General features: G+C 41.4%; 1 protein-coding gene across 2 annotated transcripts in view; it reads right to left on the reverse strand.

Annotated features, from left to right (window-relative positions):
- TTBK1 (tau tubulin kinase 1) overlaps positions 1-22,280 on the reverse strand; it is a 95,928-nt gene that overhangs the window by 29,090 nt on the left and 44,558 nt on the right. For both annotated transcript variants that reach the window (XM_072333849.1, XM_072333850.1), the window contains exons 7-13: positions 16,781-16,846; positions 14,358-14,450; positions 13,513-13,638; positions 7,932-8,086; positions 6,878-7,097; positions 3,945-4,120; positions 900-1,458 (exon numbers count right to left, since the gene is read on the reverse strand). In XM_072333849.1, the coding sequence (XP_072189950.1) occupies positions 900-1,458; positions 3,945-4,120; positions 6,878-7,097; positions 7,932-8,086; positions 13,513-13,638; positions 14,358-14,450; positions 16,781-16,846 (1,395 nt within the window). The remainder of the gene's footprint in view (positions 1-899; positions 1,459-3,944; positions 4,121-6,877; positions 7,098-7,931; positions 8,087-13,512; positions 13,639-14,357; positions 14,451-16,780; positions 16,847-22,280) is intronic.

The following is a 22,280-nucleotide window of genomic DNA, read 5'->3' on the forward strand; positions in this document are numbered from 1 at the left end:
TTTCTGCAACATGGTCCAAGACTCGCCTGTTGTTTCCTTCACTCATGGATTGCATGTGCATGATAGATCTTCACTAGCATACGAATTTCAGCTCTCAGGAGAGCAATTCTATTGTTTGCTTTTTCTTTTTTTTTCAATTAACCTTCTACAGTATTGGGACAGCCTTATTCTGAATGTCTGAGAAATGAAGACTAGATATGACACAGGTAATCTGAGCTAACAGCATATCATGGTTCTCCAGATAATCTAATAAAATAGATTACCTTTTACTAAAAACTGAACTTCTTCATGTCTTCAGAGGGCATGTTAAAAAAACAACATGACATTTCTGTGATCTAAACGTCCGATAATAACAATGCTGATCACTGAAGTAAGGTTGATGAGGTGTACATGTGCTGGTTACTCTGAGATTTTATTAGGTATTCAAAAGAAAGTTTGATTTCAGGGAGTTACTTTATGCTATGCGTTGCTGCAGGCCTACCCATGATGTATGATTACATTAGGCAGCATTCCCTTGTAATGTATTGCTGCTGCTGCTGCTGAGAACTGTGAGATGTGCTAGTAACACCTTCACACAACTAAGCAGTTATTAACAAATCACTGGGGGATAATGGTAAGAGGACTTATTAAAGATACCCACAATCAGAAATGTGCTCACCTCTTGTATCTGTGCCAGATTACTAAAATATCTTGACAACAATGTGCCCTTAGTAGTGGACAACACTACCAGCTATAGGGAGCACCTCTAAGGTGTTCACAACTTTTGCAAGTATTGTCAGAAAGTTTCACAAGAGCATCCACGCTTGGAACCACAGATCTCTCCAGCATAGCTGAGGCTTCCCAAGACAATGATTTTGCTGTGCTAGGCAATGAGATACAGACCAGAGTAAGGATCTTACCTGTCTCTGAGGACCAGTAGGTTCAGATTCTCGTCTCCTTTGTCGGATAGCTGGTGCTGAGTGTAGGGGAGAGTGGGCTGGACTTCCTGTCTGCTGTTCATGTTTACTGTCAGATACTGTTTGGGAAGGTCCTTCATGTCTGTGGGAACTGTCCTCCTCAGTCACAGGCTGCATACCCCGACTTCGCCCATCATGAGTCTTCGGCCTGACTGCAGCATCTGCCCCCAAGCGCCTTCTCTCCTCACCATCTTCGATAGGTCTTAGCTCCTCAGGCTCCTCATCTGTGGTGCCAGAGGTGCTTGGCTCAGCACCTGGATGAAAGTCCTTCAGCTCTGTCTCCTTATCAATGATAACCCACTCTTTGCTATCAAAGTCCTCCTCCTCTGCCAGCGGCACTGAGCGGAAAGCATTGCTGAGGGCTTCATGTTCCACTGAAGCAGACACATCCATCCGACCACTTGCCTGCCGGTCAGCCTGGCCAGTGTCAATGGACAGCATCTGGGCCGGCTGGGAGGAGCACACAAGCCGTGATGGAGAGCCAGGCAAATCCATTCGTGATCTAAAGACAGAACATGAAGCCATTAAAAATAGATCCTGTTTGTGGTTAGAGTTAGAGAGCATACGAGCTGAGAAAAAAACTATAGCCTTCACTCACTTCTTGGTATACTTTAGAAAGATGGGCTTAGGCAAAAACACTTATTTAGAACCTACTGTAGCAGAAAGAGTCTCCTCCTAAAGCAATTCTGTATGATAGCCACCAAGTTCATCAGCTCTCTTCCTCATAGCTGACAAGATTCCAACCAGTTTTTCTCCACAACACCAAAATACTCCTTCCCCATTTGGAATTCCTACTGGTTTGTGAAAACAAAAACAAAGACTTGAATCTTAAATCTACTGTCTGACTTAATAATGTCATTGCTGGGCTCCTCTACCCCTTCAGTTGCACTGTGCTCTCCAAAGGTGGCCACTGAGGCCTCTGTGGTGGCTACATGAGCTTTCTGAAGACAGCAGGAATCTCACTGAAACGTTACAAAGGTGTAGGTGACCTCAAAATAATTTGGAGGAGCAGGAAGGAAACATGTCACATAAGCATTGACAAAGGGCAGCATAATGTTCAGTGACTCACAATCTAAATAGCATCAACTTGTGCAGCCATGCAGAAATACCTTTCAAACAAGCCCTGGAAGCTCCCTGTGCCCCGACAGCCTTGGCATCATCTCAGCTGGAAAAGCCAGAGGCACTTCTGTCTTTCTGTTCCACAGTGTTATGGTCCATGCTTCTGATTTGGCCTGCACCTGCTGCTTCCTTTCCCTCCCTATTCAGTTCTGACTACTGCAGAGGCTGGCAGCTTGTTGCACAATCACAGTGTCGGATGCCCAGAAAAAGACACTCGCAGTATTTTTTTACGGAGTGATTTCAACAAGGACCATACAGAAGCCTTGTGTGCTCCTCTGGGGAAAAATCTTCAAGGGAAAACACAGAGGTGACTGACCAGAGGGTGAGGGTTGTTAAGCAGAGCTGGGTGTCTTTGGCACAATGGAAGGTCAGAGATGAGACAGAGAGAAGTATAAATTAAAGACCGTGAGGCAGAGAGGGACCATACTTGTACCATGCAGAGGGAGGCTACTTGGAAGATGACAAAAAGATTTTTGTTTTACAAATATGGGCCGAGGGAAGAAGACAGCAGAAAGGGATGCCTCCTGGGTATTACACATCTCCTACACTAAGATAGCATGATGCTGAAACAATAGGGAAGAATAGGAGAAAGAGGAAGGAGTTAAAACCTGTTAGTGAATGTACAAGAGTGGTGCTGCTGACTAAATGGCTTTTTTTCCCTTCTTATTTTAAAGAGGACGAGAAAAAAAATAAGTTAACCAGAACCAAGATTTGCTTTTCAATCTCCAAATGATCCATAATAACACACACAATCATTTCTGAAATACAGACAAGTATTACAGCTTACTTCATCCATCCAGAATAAACTAGCACCTAACAAACTGGAGGTAATACCAGGAGCTCTTCCTCTCTCTAATTCTTTTAGATCCTTCCTCGTTTCAAGCTTGTGCCTCCCTGTGACTCTTCTTAGCTGAACTCTGCTAGATTTTCTGTGACAGAGAAGGCTTGTCTCTTCCCTACCTGTTTTACAGGGGTCATTTTGTCAGTAACACCTGTAACTACAGTCCATGTCCTCACTTTCAATTGTAAGAGGAAGAGGGAGTAATGAAGAGTATGAAGAGGGTTATCAGCATCAGAGGTCTATAACTCACATTCCTCAGCACACAATACTTTAAACTGCTTATTTTAATTATTTTTTATTATTCTGTGCTTCTTGGCCATGTCCTCACTGTGGATCTGAGACAAGTACTCCCACAAGCCTCAAAATCAGGCTCTGCGTTCTGGATGCAATGCACGCTTTGCAAATGCAAACAAATGCAACGCTAAATGCTGAATAAGATGAGGATGATGACTATTATTATTGAGAAATAACTGTCACAGAATCACTGGAGTTGGAAGGGATCCTTGAAGGCCAACTTGTCCAGCTCCCCTACAATGAACAGGGACACCTACAGCTCCATCAGGTGCTCAGAGCCCCTTCCAGCCTGACCTTGGATGTTTCCAGGGATGGGGCTTCCACCACAACTCTGGGCAAATGAAATAACGAAACTCACCAGATGAGATCTGTCAGCTAGCTCTTAAAATACAAGCATCTCTGTATGTATCCTAATGAGATCCATTCTTCCCTCCCACCTAGGGTCAGCAAAAAGCTTTAGGACTATTAACTTCATCTCTGATCTAATACTTTGCTTTTTCTCTGACAAACGTCCCACTCTTTACCTGTGGAATTCTTCCCACCCAGGAACCCTTCCCACTAATTCACCTTATTAACAGACTAGAACATCTCATCACAAAGGTCGCAAAGCCCACAGGCACTGACTTCTCCACTTAGAAAGAACTTTTCAGTGCCCATTTATCAAATGATCAGGTTGGCCTCAACAGTCAATCAAGGCACCACTACAAGTAGCAGGTTACAGAGGGTAAGCAAACCTTCTTTCATGTAGATCTGCTTTGCCATCAGCTGTAGAGAGGCGTTCTGACTCCGGGCTGTTCACGCGGCGATATCTTAGGGAGCGCGCTTGTGCGGTAGGGGACTCTGGAGGCACTCGGACAGGGGAGCTGGGGCAGACCCCATTTCTCTGATCTTCTTCCACCATGCACTGAGTCTGAAGGGAATAAACATAGACAGTGTTGAAAACCAATCACAGACTTGGATTTCCCATCCTTCACTGTTGCTCTGTGTGTTCTTCCTGGATACAGTTTCAGCTGCATTTTCACAATCTACAGAAACAACATATGAAGTAACTCAAGGGCCTACACGCCCCAGCAATTATCCAGTATTAAAAACGAATGGATTTTAAATCAATTCAAATATTTAAACATCTCTACAAGATGGCCTTTGCCTTTCAATTACCCTGGAATTCTCATGGACTAAACTACTGCAAACACAAACACTGTTAATCTATGGTGTGCAAGAGCTAAAGCAAACGTGTACGAAATCTGTATTTTAGCTTATATTTATGCATTATATTGAATGTATATACTTCCACTTTGGATGGACATGATATGACTAAGTCAATTCCTAATTTCAAGCAAATATCTTTGCTCGAAATAACCAAATATCTTTGGGGGAAGAACAAAATACTGATGTTATACTTGTAGGAAAACAGGCAACTTGGCAAGATCCACTGGGAGAAGGTGCAAGAGAGAAAGAAAAAGCTTCTGAAAGAAACCCAACAACAGAGAATGAGGACTTTGATCCAATGGCAAAACAAGAACTTTTCTCTTTGACAATGAGCAGGGGAACCACCCTTAGCAGAGAAATGGGACATAGCAGGACTTGAACTATGTGAACAGAGAAAAACGATTATCTCTAGTACATCCCAGGGAAGTACTGGGAAGAACAACAGACAGCAAGATCTATTCACTGCCTGAAAACAAAGAGCCAGACAGGGGCAGCGAGAGTTAATTCTAGTTCCACAAACTGGAAAACAAAGGATGTTGAAGCTGGGCCTAGAAAGGTGCTTTACAATCCAGCTGCCTGTGTCATTCTGAAAGACACACAGTATGCCTGAGATTGCAAGGAGAGGGAAAGCTTCATCCCTACAGATCAAATCTGCAGCCTCTTTTATTTCTCCTTGTGGTGACTGTGACTTCAATGAAAACTGACTCCTTATCAGAGAACAATCAAAGCAAAGAGAACAGCCCTAGCAGAGAGAAAGGACAGGCAAGAGTCAGACTAAAGATAACCCTTGCTGACAGAAAGGCCAGACTTCTGCTTTGGAAAGCATAATGTCCTGGGCTCTATTTTATTGACTGCCAGTGTCTGATTCTGAACTTGTCAGAACTGAACTGCTCATTGCCGTGCCAACTCCTCTGAACTCCACTGCCAGTAAACTGATAAGAAATAGCACAGCCCTCAGCAGGAGAGTCACCTGGTCGTGCTGTGGATCTTGTAGAAATCTCTCCTGCCTCTAGCTGCTGTTATGATAGCCCTGTGAATGACAGCACTGAGTACCTAGACATGACATATAACTAATATAAGGAGAGGATAGTTAGGGCTCCCCTGTACGCATCTCGGTCTGACTGAAGAGCATCAAGGCATCTGGTGGCTCTAAGGAACAAAAGAGCAGATAGGAATTACCAGGATTTCTGTGAAATAATAGGCCTCACTCTATCAAGCTTTTCTTATCCCATGGGCCTTCAGATGAGAACTTTTAGAAGTGCACACATATAATTTATCAGAGACGGATAATGAAGTGATTTGAACTTAATTTATAGTTCTCAGTATCGAGGAACTCTTCAGGTAATGTTTCATGCAAGTAACATGTTGATCCAAATTGGATGCACTGGAGAACATTAAGCAAGTTAGGTGAGAGGCTTTCTGGTCTTAAAAAGTCTTTCCTAGTAAGATTCAGGATAGCAGAGATATCCGTGGAAAGGGCTAAAGAAAGGACTAACTTTGTGTCTGTGTATAGACTGAAGTGAATTCTGGTCAGATCCAGCTGGCTGGTAGCTTTTCCATATAATTAATGCTAGTCTGCCAATATTTGTCAGCTGAGAGTTTGCCTGCCAATGCAGGTTTTTCTGATGACAGATTTTGTTTGTATTTGGTGCCACGCCATGTGATATTCTGAGTTTGAAATTAGAATTGAGATCAATACGGCAAATGCTAGTTTACTTACAATATGCAAATTTATCTAATAAATAAATGAACTGGTAAACCCTCAAATAACACTTACAATGAATTGATCATCCAGTCACCTCTACAAGAAAGAACTGAAAAAATAGCTTAGGGAAAACCAACTGCAGTGTACATGCATTGCAGGCTACATGTACATGTATTGTAGGCTACAAAGCCTAATACAACCTTGGAATGCAAAAATACAAAAGTATTAAGTAATGAGTCTGCTTTCTCTTAACAAGCATGAATCCATATGGTATTATAGACTGTTCTACCCCTTAGAAAGGCCAGTTAAACAAGTGGAAGACAAATTCAACCAGTGATGAATTAAGATCTAGGACAATAAGATCAAATTTATTTGCCCGGGAGATTTGGATGCAGTAAAATTTTGGTTTATGATTTCCAAAACTGGGACATTTCTGATACCATATCAGCTACTCAAGGACCAGAACACCACTGCTTGAAGTACCAAGATGCTACATCACGATGTAGTGGCTACATGAACCATTCACTGTAGCATTATTGGGCTCACAATATATTTTGCATAAAGATCCAAATTAACCCCAATGGCTTTCACTCTGAAAAACCTGTCATTCCCCATTTCCACAGAGAAATTCCTGGTGCTGTTTGTTCTGTACTACGTAGGCTGTCACAGCAGTGGATCCAGGTTGCTTATAGCAGTCTGCGAATTCATTGCCCTGAGACCAGAAGCTACAAGAAATAAACATGTCTTCTTTACTTTGCTGATGCTGATCCTGAGTTTGTTGCGATTCACATCTGTCTCTTCCCAAACTTCAGCCTCATTGAAAGCAGTGTTTGGGGTCTGGCCAAGACCTTCTGCTGGCCGGCCTGACAGGATGGGAGGAGCATTCTCTTGATCACTCAGATGTTCACCCTGTAGGACATCCTCAGTGTTCTCACGAAGCAAATCTCCTGGTACTGGAGTGACATTAACCACCCTACGGAAAAAAAAACAAACAAAAAAGGTAATAGTAATTAAAGAACGTGGCCTATCACACTGCTCCACAGAAATTCCTTAGCAGTTCTTAGTGTATTTCTGATTGAAAAAAAACAAACAGATGTTACAATTGAAACAGGCCAGAAAGATTCCACCTAGTATACAGTCACAATAACAATGGAGTGGATGTGTGAAAACATTTTGGGACATTCAATTCACAGGCTTCATACTTCTTCAGAAGTTCCCAGGAGTGCACACTGCACAGCACTTAGCTTAAAAACCACCCATCTTAACATGAGACGATGAGGCTTGATAGGCTTTATAGTTTTTATCTTCAGTAATATTTTTATGGATTCTTACTCCTTCAAAAGCACCAGAACAGACCACAGATCATCACTTGGACTGACTTTCAGCTCTGAGCAACAAGTTTCATGTACCTCTGCACCAGCAAATGAAACACCCTGTGAGGGCTGGGAAACCACGAAGTAGGCATGGGCAGCACACACTCTGATGAGTTCAGCTCTACACCAGAAACCCCTTCCACAGCAAGGCAGCTGCCTTTCTGTAAGCTCTCTTAGAGAAGCTCCAGCTATGTGTCATATAATGTGGCATCTAGGTTCCATTAACCCCCATCAAAGGCATTCCTTAATGTAACTTCAACTAGCATACTCATCCAAAGTAGAAAGCGCGTTTTCAGATGCATGCTAATATGCCTAAAGTCAAATCGTTCCATGTAGCTCCTACCTTCCAGGATCACAACAGCCTTTCAATCGTTCAGAAATGAACTCGTCAGTGAGCACGCCCATAGTCCGACTGGTGTGACTGCAGTACTCACCCAAACATGGCTGCTGTTTGCCTGGTGTTTTGCTGTGGCGGAGTAGAAGTGCTAGTGGACAGCAAGATATCCGTACCAGCCTTCTCCCAGTCAAAAGCTTCATTTTCAGTGATGCCTCTTTCTTTCATACTGTTCTCAAACACGGACATGATTAGCTGGAATAAATTTACAAAAACAATTTATTCTAAGAATAAGTTGGCTGAGAGAAGCTTTCACACAAAAAAAAGATGATGAACTATGATGATAAGGATCAAGTGCATCCTGAGTCTTCATCTTGCCTGTAGAAAGTACCGAGAAATGAAAAGCAAATGTCACAAAATCACAGCAGCTGCTTCCTAGGCTGTTTTTGGCTTGGAAACTGAAATTTCTTTAAATCTACCACAGTGGCGCATGTAATTTTGACACTGATCTGGTTAAACCTTGTAGTTGGCTGGTTACACTAAATATAAAGCTTTAATTTCAGCTCGGCGTCCCTGTAGACTAGACATACGCAAAATGGTACCTATGATACAAAGAGTTCAAGGCCCACCAGAAGACATGGAGGCAACAGCAAAGCTCCAGTTCCAGAATACAGACTTGTCGCAGTGCCTGGTTTAAATACAGCTTAGGCAGGAGCTCAGTGATTTGCTTATGCACAGTGGCAACAACCACACTGGGCTGCAGAAAACAAACAAGCAAACTGTGAAAGTGACTGAATTATTTTCTTTAAAAGACTGCAGGTACCAATGCACACACTCACACGGTTTATGCTTGTTCACTTCTGAGAACTGATTTCTTCAGGAGAAAAATGAAGCTACTGGCAAAGTACTCTGTGCAGCAATGCGTTATCCAGGGAAAAGTGATGTCAACGCTAGGTCATGAATAAACATTAGCATAGATTAAAGGGATTTTAATGTTGTGATAGTTATATATGATAGGATTGCATTTCTGATCACCTCATCTCATGATACATCCTTTCACCTTTGAATAGCTACAGGACTTGTGCTGCTGCTGTTGACATGGAACTTTTTGTTCAAAACTGAATATAAGTAAATAGTCAGTCTTGCTTTTTAGTAAATGCATTTCTGGTATTTAGTAACCTTGGACGTTTCCTCATGAATCTGCCCCATCACTTATTGAGTACATAAGCTTTTGGACTACACATTTCTCATGGCAAAGAATTCAGTAATGATGTGAACTATTTGTTTTGCTCATTTAAATTTGCCATCTGCTAACTTCATATGGCAGTTTCTCATTTTCATGTTAGAAAAAGCAGAAAACAACTTTCTGAAGTTCTACTTTTGACTTTAAAGATGTCATGTACATGTCAGTCCTCTCGTTTGCAGAATGTGCTGTCTTAGTCTACTTATGCTTTCTGTATCTAGAAGTCGATATATCTGCAGCTTCCTTATTACCTCCACCTACACTCTTCCTGCTTTCAGTTTATCCTTGTTATGATTCAGGTATGGAACTATAAACAGTACTTAAGAAATATCACACAAAATCACGTTTATCTTCTAATAGTACTTGTAATTATCCTTATGGTTTTGTTTGCTCTCTGAATGTTACTGAGCACTGCATATAAGCTCTCACAGAGCAGTCCATTCTAATGCCAAGATGAAGCCCATCACAGAGTTTAGATTCAGGTTCCTTTTCTACATACACAATATGAGACATTTACCTACATTGAATTTCACCTGCTATTTTCTTACCCATTCATTTCCATTAAGTCAACAGATTTCCTTTGTTATTTAGCACAGCTTACTGGTATGCATAAGTGACGCTCATCCCTTTGGTATTTACTCTGCAGGAACAGCACAGAGCTACACGAGGGCAAGGTCAGACTGGGCAGCAGGAAACATTTCTGTACCATGACAGTGGCCAGACACTGTTATCAGCCTCAATGGCTGATGCCCCTGTCAGTGATCAAGAGGCTTACGGATAATGCTCTTACTAGTGTGTTAACTTTTGGATAGCTCTAAAGCAGTTGGAATTTATGATCTTAGTAGGTCCTTTCCAATGGAACCACTCTTTCTAACCACTGCTTTCAGAAGTCATGCTAAGAGTTACTGTATCTAGGGTTCTTCTGTCTGCGTGCAAGATGCCACCAGGAATCAGAGTAGCCTCTACAGTAACTACAAGCCTCCCACGCTGAGTTTCTTTCTGCTAACCAGAAGGAAGATGACAAGTGATCCCTCGGTTATGCTGGATTTCAGATAAGGAGCGCAGCAAGAGCCTCCAGCAGGAGATGCTACATACACAGAAGGCTGAAATTCAACAGATGTTTGATTTGCAAGGGATTTCAGACAATTACCTATTCCAATTCCTACTCAAAATATTGCTAACCTTGAAATCAGATACAGTCTCAAAGTCAGATGATCAGAGAGAAGTCAACAATGAAAGTTGCTTTTCCTGACTACCTCAATCTTTGTGGACAGACTTTCACCCCATTCCTGGGTGTTCTTACTGAGGCAATTGCAAATTTAATTGTACCTTTCTCCAGCATTCAGAGAAGGGCAGGGCAGAACTTCCCCAGAAAAACTCAGATGTGACAACATTTCCCTTCAGGATGAGAAAGGCCCCATGGCTAGGTGCTAAAATAGGAAATGTTAAGAATTATAGTAGTGCTGGGTGCATGAAAAGAGGATTTTGATATTTGTGTGTGGGAGCGGTTGCCTAAGTGCATGGTCTGGAGGTGCAGACAGCACTCAGAGCTTGAAGGGGAAAAGACAGAAGTGTGGTTAAAGCACAGGGAGATAAGCATGTTGGCTAACACACAGAGAAAGAAATATCACATAGGGACAAAGGTATGGGGAGGCAAATTACAGAACTAGAAGAATTCACATAGAAAGCCAGAAGTCAGGTTAAGGGGTGGTTGGAGGGAGAGAAATACAGACAAGAGGCAAGTAGTGTAAGTTTCTCTTTTTTTTTTCCTTCCCCCCCAATAAAAACCCAACAATATGGAGAGGGATGGTATAGGAAAAAAAAGGCAAGGATCACTGATATGAAATATCCACATAGCCTTCCACCCCTAGAACATCTTTTCTGTGATGATGATAAAAATCATCCACAAATCGCAGAGGCAGCTGCTTTTTCCTTCGTATGTGCTGCAGGATGGTGGTGAGGCCTATAGGTGTATTTTACCACCCTCCCCTTCCCTTCCTGCTGGCATTTGCCTACATACACGATTCCAGATGCTGAGAGCAGCTAAGCTGAAGGAAAAGACTGTAGACTTCACAGAATGGACAACTGAGCGCAAGGAGCACGCAGCAGCAGTCAAGCCCCATGCATCTCTCTTCAATTACAGAGGGTCAAGAAAAGAGGGACCGACCCAATATGGCCCTTACATCCATGTTTGGCTTGGCCTCTTAGTAAAGCCAAAAGAATCCTATGATATGCAGCATTCTGTAAAGCCAGAAGACATACATCAGGAGAAGGCAGACAATACATCAACTTCCAGACAGTGACAGAGGAGAGAGCAGACAGAATGATCTGGTAATTGGATGCTCACACGCAGAGTTTATGCATCATTCCCCACTACAAAATGATGGAGGAGAGAGAAAGGATTCTACCAGAACTTCATCCTACTGCAAAAGCTTTACTTGGTACAGGAGATGGGAGGCATCAAAACTGCATTGACACTGGATCAAACAGACAGAACGTAAGAAAGGCTTAGGAATGGAATAGAACATCATAACTGAGTTTATCACTGTGTGGGCTATGTACATCTTGAACATGCAATGCCGGTAATTTCCCACCTCAAATATGTACAATTAGAAAAGGTATGGAGAAGGATCAAAGATGTGGAAAGGTTTTCTTCTGTGCAACTGAATAGTTTTGAATCCTTCAGAGTGGGCACAAGAGTAATTGCAGTGCTACACCATGGAGGTCTTTAAGACTGGGAGAAGAGCCAGGGATCCAGTGCTCACAGTTATGTCCACAATGTAAAGTGTCTTAAAAAAGGCACTTGCAACTAGCAGGTGGCATGTTTAGAACAAGCAGAAAGAAATAACCCTTCATTCTGAAAGCACTTAAGCCGTGGATCCTTTCTGTCACACAACATGGTGGATGCTAAAGGTTTACATAAGTTCAGGATGAGACAGGACAAGTTGATGGAACACAGATTCATGTATGTAGTATGTATACCCTTAAATTGAAATAGTATAGTATGTATACCCTTAAATTGAAATCTATTCAAAAGCTAAGGAGAGAAACTGTAACTTTAAATTATATTCACAAAAATTGTATTCTGTTTCCTTACTTCTGATCATTCCATATTTTAAATAAACCATGACTTTATATCTGAATAGACAACTTTCCCTCATTTCCTTAACTTCTTTGAGAGCCTGATTCTGGCATCAAATTCAGATGCCATCTGATACACTTCTAAATTTTTCTCAGTAATAAAACTAGATAAAAGAACGTAAAGGACATTTCTGAAGCTGAAATGTCTGGAGAAATTGCTGGCTGGATTACACCTCCAGTCCAGATAGAAGAATCACTGTTCAGTGCTGAGCTGCAGGTGCCAGATTAATGGGAGAGCAATTTTTGTAGGCTTCCTCCCAGAGCTGCACATGCAAGAAGCTGAGGGCAAAGAGGCAATTCACAGCTTCAAGACAAGTCCCCAACTGAGAAAAAGTTGTTCGTGATTTGTAGTGCACTAAAATAGTCTGGAAAAATCCCCTTTCATTTCTATTTCAAGGATGGCTTTTCAATACAGTACAATTATTTTACACTGGAATAGAACGATAGGAAGATAGGTTCATAGGAGCTTTGAAGATCACTAATCCAGCCATCTGCTCAAACCAGAGCTAATTAAAAAGTCAGATCTGGTGCTCCTGGGTCTTGGTTCAGTTGACTTTTGGAAATCTCTAAGGATGGAGATTCTCTAGGTATCTGATCCATACATAATAACCCTCATTCTGATCTCTCCCCTAGAACTAACCCCAATATCCCTGGATGTAACTTGTACTTGCTGTATGCCTCTAAGAAAAGTCTGCCTCTCTGCCTCTCTTCTCCCTGCGGCCCTTAACAATAGCAGAAAATAGCAATTAGATCTCCTCTCGCCCTTCCTTCTCTGATCTAAAGAAATCTAGCTTCCCCAGCTTCTGCTCACAGTCCACCATCACCCCTCTCCAGCTCCACACTTCGGCTGAGAATGTTACACTTCCACTGTACTATCCAGAAGGTATCTGTTTTTAATTCCCAAATAAACCTCAAAAAGAGTTGTGGTTGCTACGCTGAACAAGTTGGTGTGCACCATTCAGTTGTTGCCACAGGCTCTCTGCAAACTTTAGTGCAAGCTGAACTAAAATTTTGCCATGCTTGGAGTATCTCACAACCTTCATGTCTTGATGAAAACTGCTGCTTTGGGAAAAGATTTCTGTTTTGGAGTTAAGAGATTATTTTGGGCTGGGCAGGCAAGAAGGAGAAGAAACTTTTAAGAAACTGAAGAATGGTACAGAACTGAAGAATCCTTTCCTCCTGGTTCTAGGAAAGGTGTTCATCAGTCAGATATAAGCATACGTGTAGAAAAAATAGAAAAAGCAAATACCAATCCAGCGTGTCATGCATTATCATGGTAACAAAGACAGGCTACTACCTGATAGTCTGGCTTGGTGAAGTAGTCTAGGCTTGCAATATGATCCAGAAAAAGGTGGAACTCTGAAGGCATGTGTTTTAACAGCATTCGATGTTCATACTTTTCTTTTATCATGCCAACTTGCTCCTGGAAAACATAAAATATCTCAGAGCCAAGAATCATTGCATCATATTCATACTTCCTCTGTCTTACAATTCCTGAAACACTATCCAGTCTTGTGATTCCTGGAACACAGCTGATTCATAGAAACAGCACTTTGTCCAGACACTTCTGATTTGACGCCCCTGGCACAGGAAGGTAGATCACTGCAGGAAAAGGCCAAAGGAGAACCCTAAGCCAGAAATACCCTTCAGAAGACGTCCCTTAGCAGAACGTTCCGCACAAATAACATATTTCTTTCCAGGGACTTGGTTCTCAAGCATGAGTTATTTTCATTGTAACATGAACAGTTACTCAATTTTCCAGTTGCAATTCCCACTTGGCTTGCATTCCATGCCAGTGTTATCCTTCCTCCTTTCTAGAGGCTCTGATTTTTATTTTTATTTTTGTAAAAAAGACAGCTCATATTCAGCCTTGTCACTTTTGTGATTTGCTTTGCAAGAACAAACTCAGGACTGCTTGATCCAATATGATTAACAATGTGCATCCCAAATAAGGCAAACTCCACTCTGTGGTGTGTAACAGAACATAAAAGCAGGTTAGCATTCTGCAGCAAGACCTGACGAAAATCAGGCTCTGGCTTTACTTCAGCAAAAAGCATCACTAAGCTGAAAAACAGAAATAACAAGAGTAATATTAACAAAAAGGTAGCCCCCCATCTTGAGCAGTGGTGCTAAGTTTCTTACCTTATCTTTGATCTTTCTCCATGGAAGCTGACCAACTGCAAACTCCACCAACATGTAGAAGAGGGACCACAGATCATCATGTCTACCCATCTCCTGGAGAAAAGAGAGACGAAGACTGAGGAGCAAAGTTCCATGCTGCTCAGTGGTCCAGATGTGCTCTCCAGATGAACTACCTCATTTTAAAAAGCAGGGAGAGAAGTCATACTTCCCATTACATGATAAAAGAAGCCAAATTAAAGATTTATGATGCAAAATCAAGCATTTACTAAATTGGGCAGTGTCAGCACAGTCACCTGAATAACCTCATTTGTTTTACTTTTGAATACACTGGGGAGCAGTTTTCCATAGGACCCTCCGTCACTTAGCATACAGGGTATCTATTAACAGGATATAGAACAACCTAGATAAAGAAAACAGTGTAGAGAAAGTCTTCTTTATCATAGTTCTTAAGTAAAGTACCATCCAAACTCTCCACAAGACAGCATTTACTCAAGTGCTTTTTAAAAACTCTCATAATCAAGCATCACAATAATTCAAAGATTCTCCCCGTATCATCCTCTTCCTGGCCTAGCAAATGGGAAATCGAAACATAAAGCACACGAATTTGTTTTTGGCACTCAACATACAATATCCAGAATATGATTTCTCAGAATAGCAAGCATTAAGCAGCAATTTTTGCATCTAAATATAACTTCAGCTGATGCAGGCTACAGCTGGCACTATCCGGCTTATCCAAAATTTACACTTTGGTTTTATCGGTATCCACCAGAAAACAGAAGGACTTCATTAAGGCATTCAGCTGCCTACCCTACATCACACTTCCCACCTCTTGTAATGAATGACAGCTTATAGCCAGTAACTTCTTTTCATAAAACAACCTAAATCTTCCTCATATGTCACAGGTCACCCTACAGACTCGTTTTTAATAAAGCCACGTTCAGACAACTGCTAAGGGATAGAAGAAAGCATAATTAACACCAGTCTGAAGTTTACCACAACTCAGACCTCTGTTCCTTACCAGAAGGATGGTGTTTCAGAAGTAATGCAATTTGGATTTTTAAGTCCTGTTCTCAGCAAAAAACAACTGTTTTTGCTAAAGCTTTTCTGAAAGTTCAGCTGCAAGCAGATTCCTTCGCCTCATTTTCAAACTTAAGGAATTTACAGGTAGCTACAAAGAGACTGTAAGAATAGTGAGCACCGGGCCATGCTAATTACAGAAGTACTTTGTGAGTAGGAATAGAATTCCCTAGCATATGAAAGGAATCTGAAGAATCACATCCCCCAGGAGCCTGGAGTAAACTATTTGGCTTTATCTTTATTTATTTTCTAATTGTGGGAAGCTTTGTTTTCAGTATGGCCCTCTATCACATACTAGAAAAATGAGAATCAGGAAAGATTACATACTGCAAAGATGATGCTCAGGCATTTATAGAACCCCTTTGCAAGCAGAAAACTAAAGCAGTAGGGTTGTGCTGGTTTTTATTTCCCCCCCCATGTTTTTATATATACATGTGTGCTTGTACACGTACAGGTAAAACACATACACACATACGTATGTCTGTGTTTAGCAAGTACTCCTTCCTATGAAAGTTTAATAGGCTTACAGATGGGTCCAACAAGTGCAAGGATCAGTATGGGAAAAAGGATGGGAATATGGTGCTTATGACAAGGGCAGAGGATGAGGTGAAAAAAAACATTCTTTAGGTACCAGCATCCTGCTAGATATATTTATTATAGGCCTACAAATGGCTGAGCCATTGACTCAGTCTGTTATAACGAGACTGCAAGCAACCTGGAGATTAGATAGGAGGGCAGATAATTCTCATCTGGCAAGCACTTTGCAGCAGTACCAGAGGACTTACAGTTCGCTGTCTACACGGGAAGCATTACTGACATAGGATAAGAATGCTTTGAGAAAAATGGTGGATGAGTTCTGGAAGTGTTCAGAATGAAACATGCCAGATACTCTGGAAATAATGGCTATCTTCAGGGAAAAAAAAAGGTAAGCTGGAGTTCCACTAAGAAGGTTTTCACCTGAGGGCATGCTGCTAAGATCCCAAATCCCAGGGGAAAAATGGATGCGAGGAGCTGGCACTCGTCTCACAGTCGAATTGTGCTGGAAATTAGTGAGCAGGCTGTAAGGTAACACTGATAACTTCAACAGTGGGAGTTTTTTCCTATTAATCGGTGTCCAATAATGCAATAATGAAAATTATGAAGTTTACCAACTTGAGAGGATTCAATAACTGAATTGTAATTTTGATTTTACAGAAAACAGCCTTGACATCCTAATAGAATTCAGATGATTTACTTATGCAGGCTACAAAGCAGAAGTCACAGCTTTTAAACCTCTGCTCCTGAGGACAATGTTCCTGGGGAGAAACAAACCTGTGCTTAACCCTTTATAACCCAGAAATACTCACTCGGTTTTTATGTGCATTCACTGAAGCATAACGGACCGTTCCTCGAAAACCAGCAACGTTGCGAGGCTGAAGGGAAACAACAGAAACATCTCAGAGAGAGCAGATTACTAAATCCTACACACAGCTAACTGCTGAGAACTTAGATATTCATCTTATGGACCCAAGGGATACAAAACTCCCATCTGCCCTAGCAGCCACTTATGAAGTGCTCTCAAATTCTGCATTTCCATCAAAGCTTATTTTATGCAGAAGGAAAAGTCATAGCAGGGATAGTTTAGAACAGCAGTAGCCTAGAAAGAGATAAGAATATTTTCCAAGAGCATAACTTCCCTTTTAAACCCCAGGTCAAGGAAAAAAGCTAGTAAAGAAATGCAAGTGAAAAACTGAGTCAGAATAACAACAGCAAAGCAAAGTTTGAGGGCAGCCTGCTCAGGACAAGAACAGGAATCCCCTGTCATATGTACAACTTTGCTGACACTGCCTGTCAACATGATTTTTTTCTTTTTACACTCCTCACCAGTTTCCCCTCCACTACATTTTGTTTTTCTTGCTCTGATTCTCTTGATTTTCACATCCTCTGGGAGGTGAAGGCTTGATAATGGTACCATGGGAAGAAGGCAGTCCTCCTCTGACTTTCATTCAGAGCTGGAGGGGCTGAGCAACACCCCTAACTCTTTCCAATGCTGCCTCTACAAGGACACTACCTTACACAGCGTGACTTCCTTTATTCTGAAAAAAAATGCATTTAAATAATGACATCCAGCAAATCCTGTCAGCTTAGCTAGAAGAACCAGAGTTTGAAGCAGAGCTTCCAAAATTCATGTGGCAAAACCAGGTTCAGGCCCAGGCACCCTAAGGCTAAGCTTCAGCAATACACTAAGTATTGAAAATTGTGATGCTATTCTTGCAGAAATCTGAGCATGCTAATAACCACTCTGTTAGGATGAGTTGTCCCACTTAGGTCAGTTGATTTCTCTTTGTTTTTCGCCCATGCCTATGCTTTCGGAGTGAAGCCTAAAACTGTACTTTAGGATGCTTATGCCAGTTTGAATACAGTTCAGTTACTTCCTTCTGGTTATAGGGAAGCTCTATGTTTCTGTACACTCACAAAGAGTAAAAATTGGAGCATGGTTTAAACAAGTTCACCAACACCATGCTGCTAACATGCACCTGAATAGCATGCACAATGCAGCTCTGCAGTTACAGCAACTCCTAACAAAAAGTCATATTTCACAAGGAGAAGCCATATGCATGTGCCACACACTTAACACAGCATATAATCTTGCAGTACAACAGCTTGAGCTATAAACTACTTATTTAGCATTGGTAATGTGCAAGATATTATTTTCAGGACCATATATCTCTTTCGTCCCAGAGTACACATTTAGGATGCCTACTGACAAATTACTGCAAAACACCTTTCAGTGTTCACCGAATTCACCAATACAGGTTTCTGAAAAGCAGAATGCTTGCCACTGGAACAGTATGTTGGAATCACTTATTACCACAGTTGACCTCTACAGGACAGTTGTCCTCAAGAGGACATTCATTCCTCCTTGCCATTGTGAATGGAAACTTTTCATGAGCCATAAACTAACAGTAAGTTATGAACAATTCCAGTGTGTAATCTGTGATACTTCCAGAACAAATATTGTTCAATCTCTGCAGCACAGGAGAGATTGCATTTTATGTTCTATCCCTACTTAGATGTCCTCAGATATCAAATGTAGATCCATATTCATGGAGTCAAGTATCACATCCTGATTTCGGTATGGCTGGCAATATCTCTGAAAATATTTCTTAGATCAATACTTACTATTTGTGACAGAGAATACTCTCCTTAATTAGATCTACTCCAAAACCAGCTCCTAGGCAGTTTGCAGGTTTGTTCTCCTTTGCTTTCAGAATGGAAACAAATGCTCACCCATCATTTAACCAAGCTTCTGCTCAACAACCACTATGAAACAGTCCACAAGCCACAGCTGCAGCTGAATCCAATAAGCTCTCTCCCCAGTCCTCTCTGATTTGCTGCCTGCAGGAGATCACTGCAAGACTTTGCAATTGCTTTGACAGGACATTTAGAACTTTGAACAAAATAGATAAACGTTATGTATGTTAACAGCTTCTTCCTCCTAAAGGCTTTCCCTCGCATTTAACCCTGCCAGTCATGAGACAATTAGTTTTGTCTTTTGACTGCAATTAAACGTTTCCATGACTATGGAAACAGGAGATAACTTATTTTCCATCCAAATAGTAAGTGTTCCTGCCAGAGCTCACTGTAGCTCATGCTGTATGCCCAACTGCTGACTTCTAACTTCATCAACATTAATTCTTCTGATTTCTTTCTATACTTCACCTCTTCCTGTTTAAATAAAAAAAATACATCTCACCACTGCATTGCCCAGCAGTGAAGAACGGCCTGGATAAAAAATCCCAGCTGTCCAGAGCTGTCCACATCAGACATAGAACTGAAATCCTACATGTTCTAACAGATTATGGAATCATGTATAGCATAACTGCTAAAAATACCCCAAATAATAGGAAAATAAAAAGCTAACAAGCTGAATATTTCTTTTTTTTATTTTTTTCCACATCAGTATTACTATGAAAAACATTATTCATGATAAAGTATGTCTCCTGAATTCAGACTGCACAAAAGTAATTTATTACACAGAGCTGTCAGGGAGATGACAGAGATATGAAGTATATTGCATTGTCTCAGAAGTTAGGTTTAAAATGAGTTTTAGCTTGGGAGAATATATTAGACTGGTACCACAGAGAAAAAAAATTATACTCTGTGTTCCTTTCAATATATTGGCAATGTACTACAACACAAACAATTGACAGAATCATGTAGGAGTGCTGCTCTAAAAGTAATGTCTCCTGTTTTATTACGTTGTCCCACAGCACCAGAGGCAGATGTTGCTGGTATGGCAGTAGAAGTTGAATATTCCCACCAATATCTCACTACATTTTGTTGTCTGACATATAAGTGTGCATGAAGCAAAGGGGTGAAACCGAATCCCCAACCATGTGGAAAAAAATGACACCCACATTCAACTGATGCTTGCTTAGTGTTTAAAGAGACCAAACAGTGAATGTGAGCACTGTCAGGTGGTGAGTGGTGTGTTTAAGCAGCAGCAACAGTGATGTGAAAAATAAACGTTTCAGATGGCCATACACTGCTGTCACACCACAAAATGAAGAATGTCTCTATCCATGTGAATTGATGGATTACAACCAGGGAACTGCATATGGAGCTGAATATTGGCTTCAGTGCACTAGAAAGGATGGTGGCAACATTGGAATATCAAAAGTTTGCATCAGGTGGGCTTGATGAATGCTTGCACAGGAACAGAAACAACACTGTGTATATGTTTGTCAGAACCTATTGAACCAACGAGGCTGAAGGTGACAGTTTCCTGAATCATATCATTACCGTAGTGAAACATGGCGTCACCACTACGAGCCAGAATCAAAACAGCAGCCCATGGAGTGGCAACATGTGAACTCCCCATTGAAGAAAAAGTTCAAGATGCAGCCCCCAGAGGACAAGGTGATGTGCAGTGTCTCTTGGGATAGGAAAGCAATGATCCTCCTGAGTTTCCTGGAACCTTAACAGCTTGTGATACTGACTAAGCTGAAGGCTCAAACTTCCAGGATCAGGCCAGAAAAGAAGACAGCCTTTCTCTTGCAACACAACAATGTCAGGCCCCATACCAGTTTGAAGACGATGAAGAACATTGCCCATCCTGGCTGGACTGTCCTCCCACAGCCACAGTCTGGATTTGGTGCATTTTGACTTCCATTTGTTCGGGTCAATGAAAGATGAATTGCATGAGCAACATTTTCCTATCAGTGACACTGTCGGAGCAGCTGTGAAACAGCGGGTCACCTCCACTGGTGCAGATTTTTATGAGCATGAATTGTAGGCTCTTGTTCGTTGCTGGCAAAGGTACGTAGGTGGTGACCATGTTGAAAAAGAAGTGTTTTGTAGCTGAGAGTTTGCTTTATCAGTGTTACATATTTCTTTGTATCTGTTGTAGTTTCCATGCAAATAAATAGGAGACATTACTTTCAGAGTGACCCTTGTATAAAGCAGGTACATTTTCCCAAATTGTGTCCTGTTTTGCACCCATGAGCTTGTTCTGCATTTCAAACACTTCTGACCAGCTGTATTACAAGGGCCAACACTGTTTCTCTTCTGTTTCAAATGAAATCTACCTTTCTTGTATATGCTCCCTTTGATTCAGGAATGTTCCTTTTTCATCATGAACCTGACTATCTGCTCCTTACACTACCTTTCTTCCTAGGCATTAAAACTTTTTCTCGTCTCACTGTTCTCTAGATTGCTAACTTTGAAGGCCCTAATCTCCATCTCCATTCCTAATAACTTACATTTGGATGCCTATACTTTCCTCCTGCTGTTTCTTACTCCTGTGGTACTCTGACAGAACATGACTACTGATTCCTCCCCAGTCTGTGCAAACATCTCATGAGACCCACCACCTTTGCCTCTGGCAGGACTGTTGTCATCTAGGATCAGTTAATCAGTCACAGATATAAGAAGGGGATTTCCAGCAATAAGAAAACGAAAGTTAGTGCAGACCAAAGTGAAGGGGCTAATTGAAGAGAACAAGCGTCACAGATCACAGGAAGCACTTGGAGATGTATCTTGGACTAAAATAACTTATGGAAAAAGCTGGAGTGAGAAGAAAAAGTAAGAGGAAACCTTAAATAAACAAAACATCCTGGTGAGTACAAGGGATTTTCTGCTTCCATCAGCTAGGCCTAAAAGAAGACACAGGGATTTGTATCTCCACATCTAACTGTGGAGTCAAATTCCGCATCTTTTGCATATATTTTGAGTTGTTAATTTAAACAGTAGTACACTGCAGAATCATTAATGACAGCAGCATAGTTTGTCCCCAGAGAGTTAGAAATGAATAAACAGGGAAATCTGGAGTCAAAAGTGTCAGATGAGAGAACTCCCCTCCCCTTGCCTCTGAAACCACAATAGTGACAAAACCACAGTCTCTGGCACCACCCGTCTGCCAACCCCTTAAGCAAAACCTCAAGTGCTCTAGGTCTCTGCAGCACGTGTAGATAGCTGTCATGATCCTGCTGAAAAGCAAACATATCATGAGGGAAAAAAAATAAAACCAGGTGTAATTCAGACTTCTTTATACAACAAAAGAGCAAAACAAAATGAAAACCCAGAAGCATGATGATGGCTCACTCACAACTCATAGCAGAGATGGTTACGAGCAGCGGATGGGAAGCCAACGCATCAAACACAGCCTCAAAAGAAGAGCTCAAAAGAACTGTAAAACAGAGAGAAACCCAAAGAAAAACATGATAAAAAAAAAACAACAAAATGAGGAAAAAACAAATTAAAAAAACCAATTCAATATTGCATCCATTCAGAAACCTGGGCGTCTTTTTAGCTGTTGTCATCCCCCAGCATCCTTCCATGGCTGCTGCCCCCATGGCGTGTGTG

This window comes from Excalfactoria chinensis, chromosome 3 (assembly GCF_039878825.1).
Source record: "Excalfactoria chinensis isolate bCotChi1 chromosome 3, bCotChi1.hap2, whole genome shotgun sequence".
Taxonomy (NCBI): Eukaryota; Metazoa; Chordata; class Aves; order Galliformes; family Phasianidae; genus Excalfactoria; species Excalfactoria chinensis.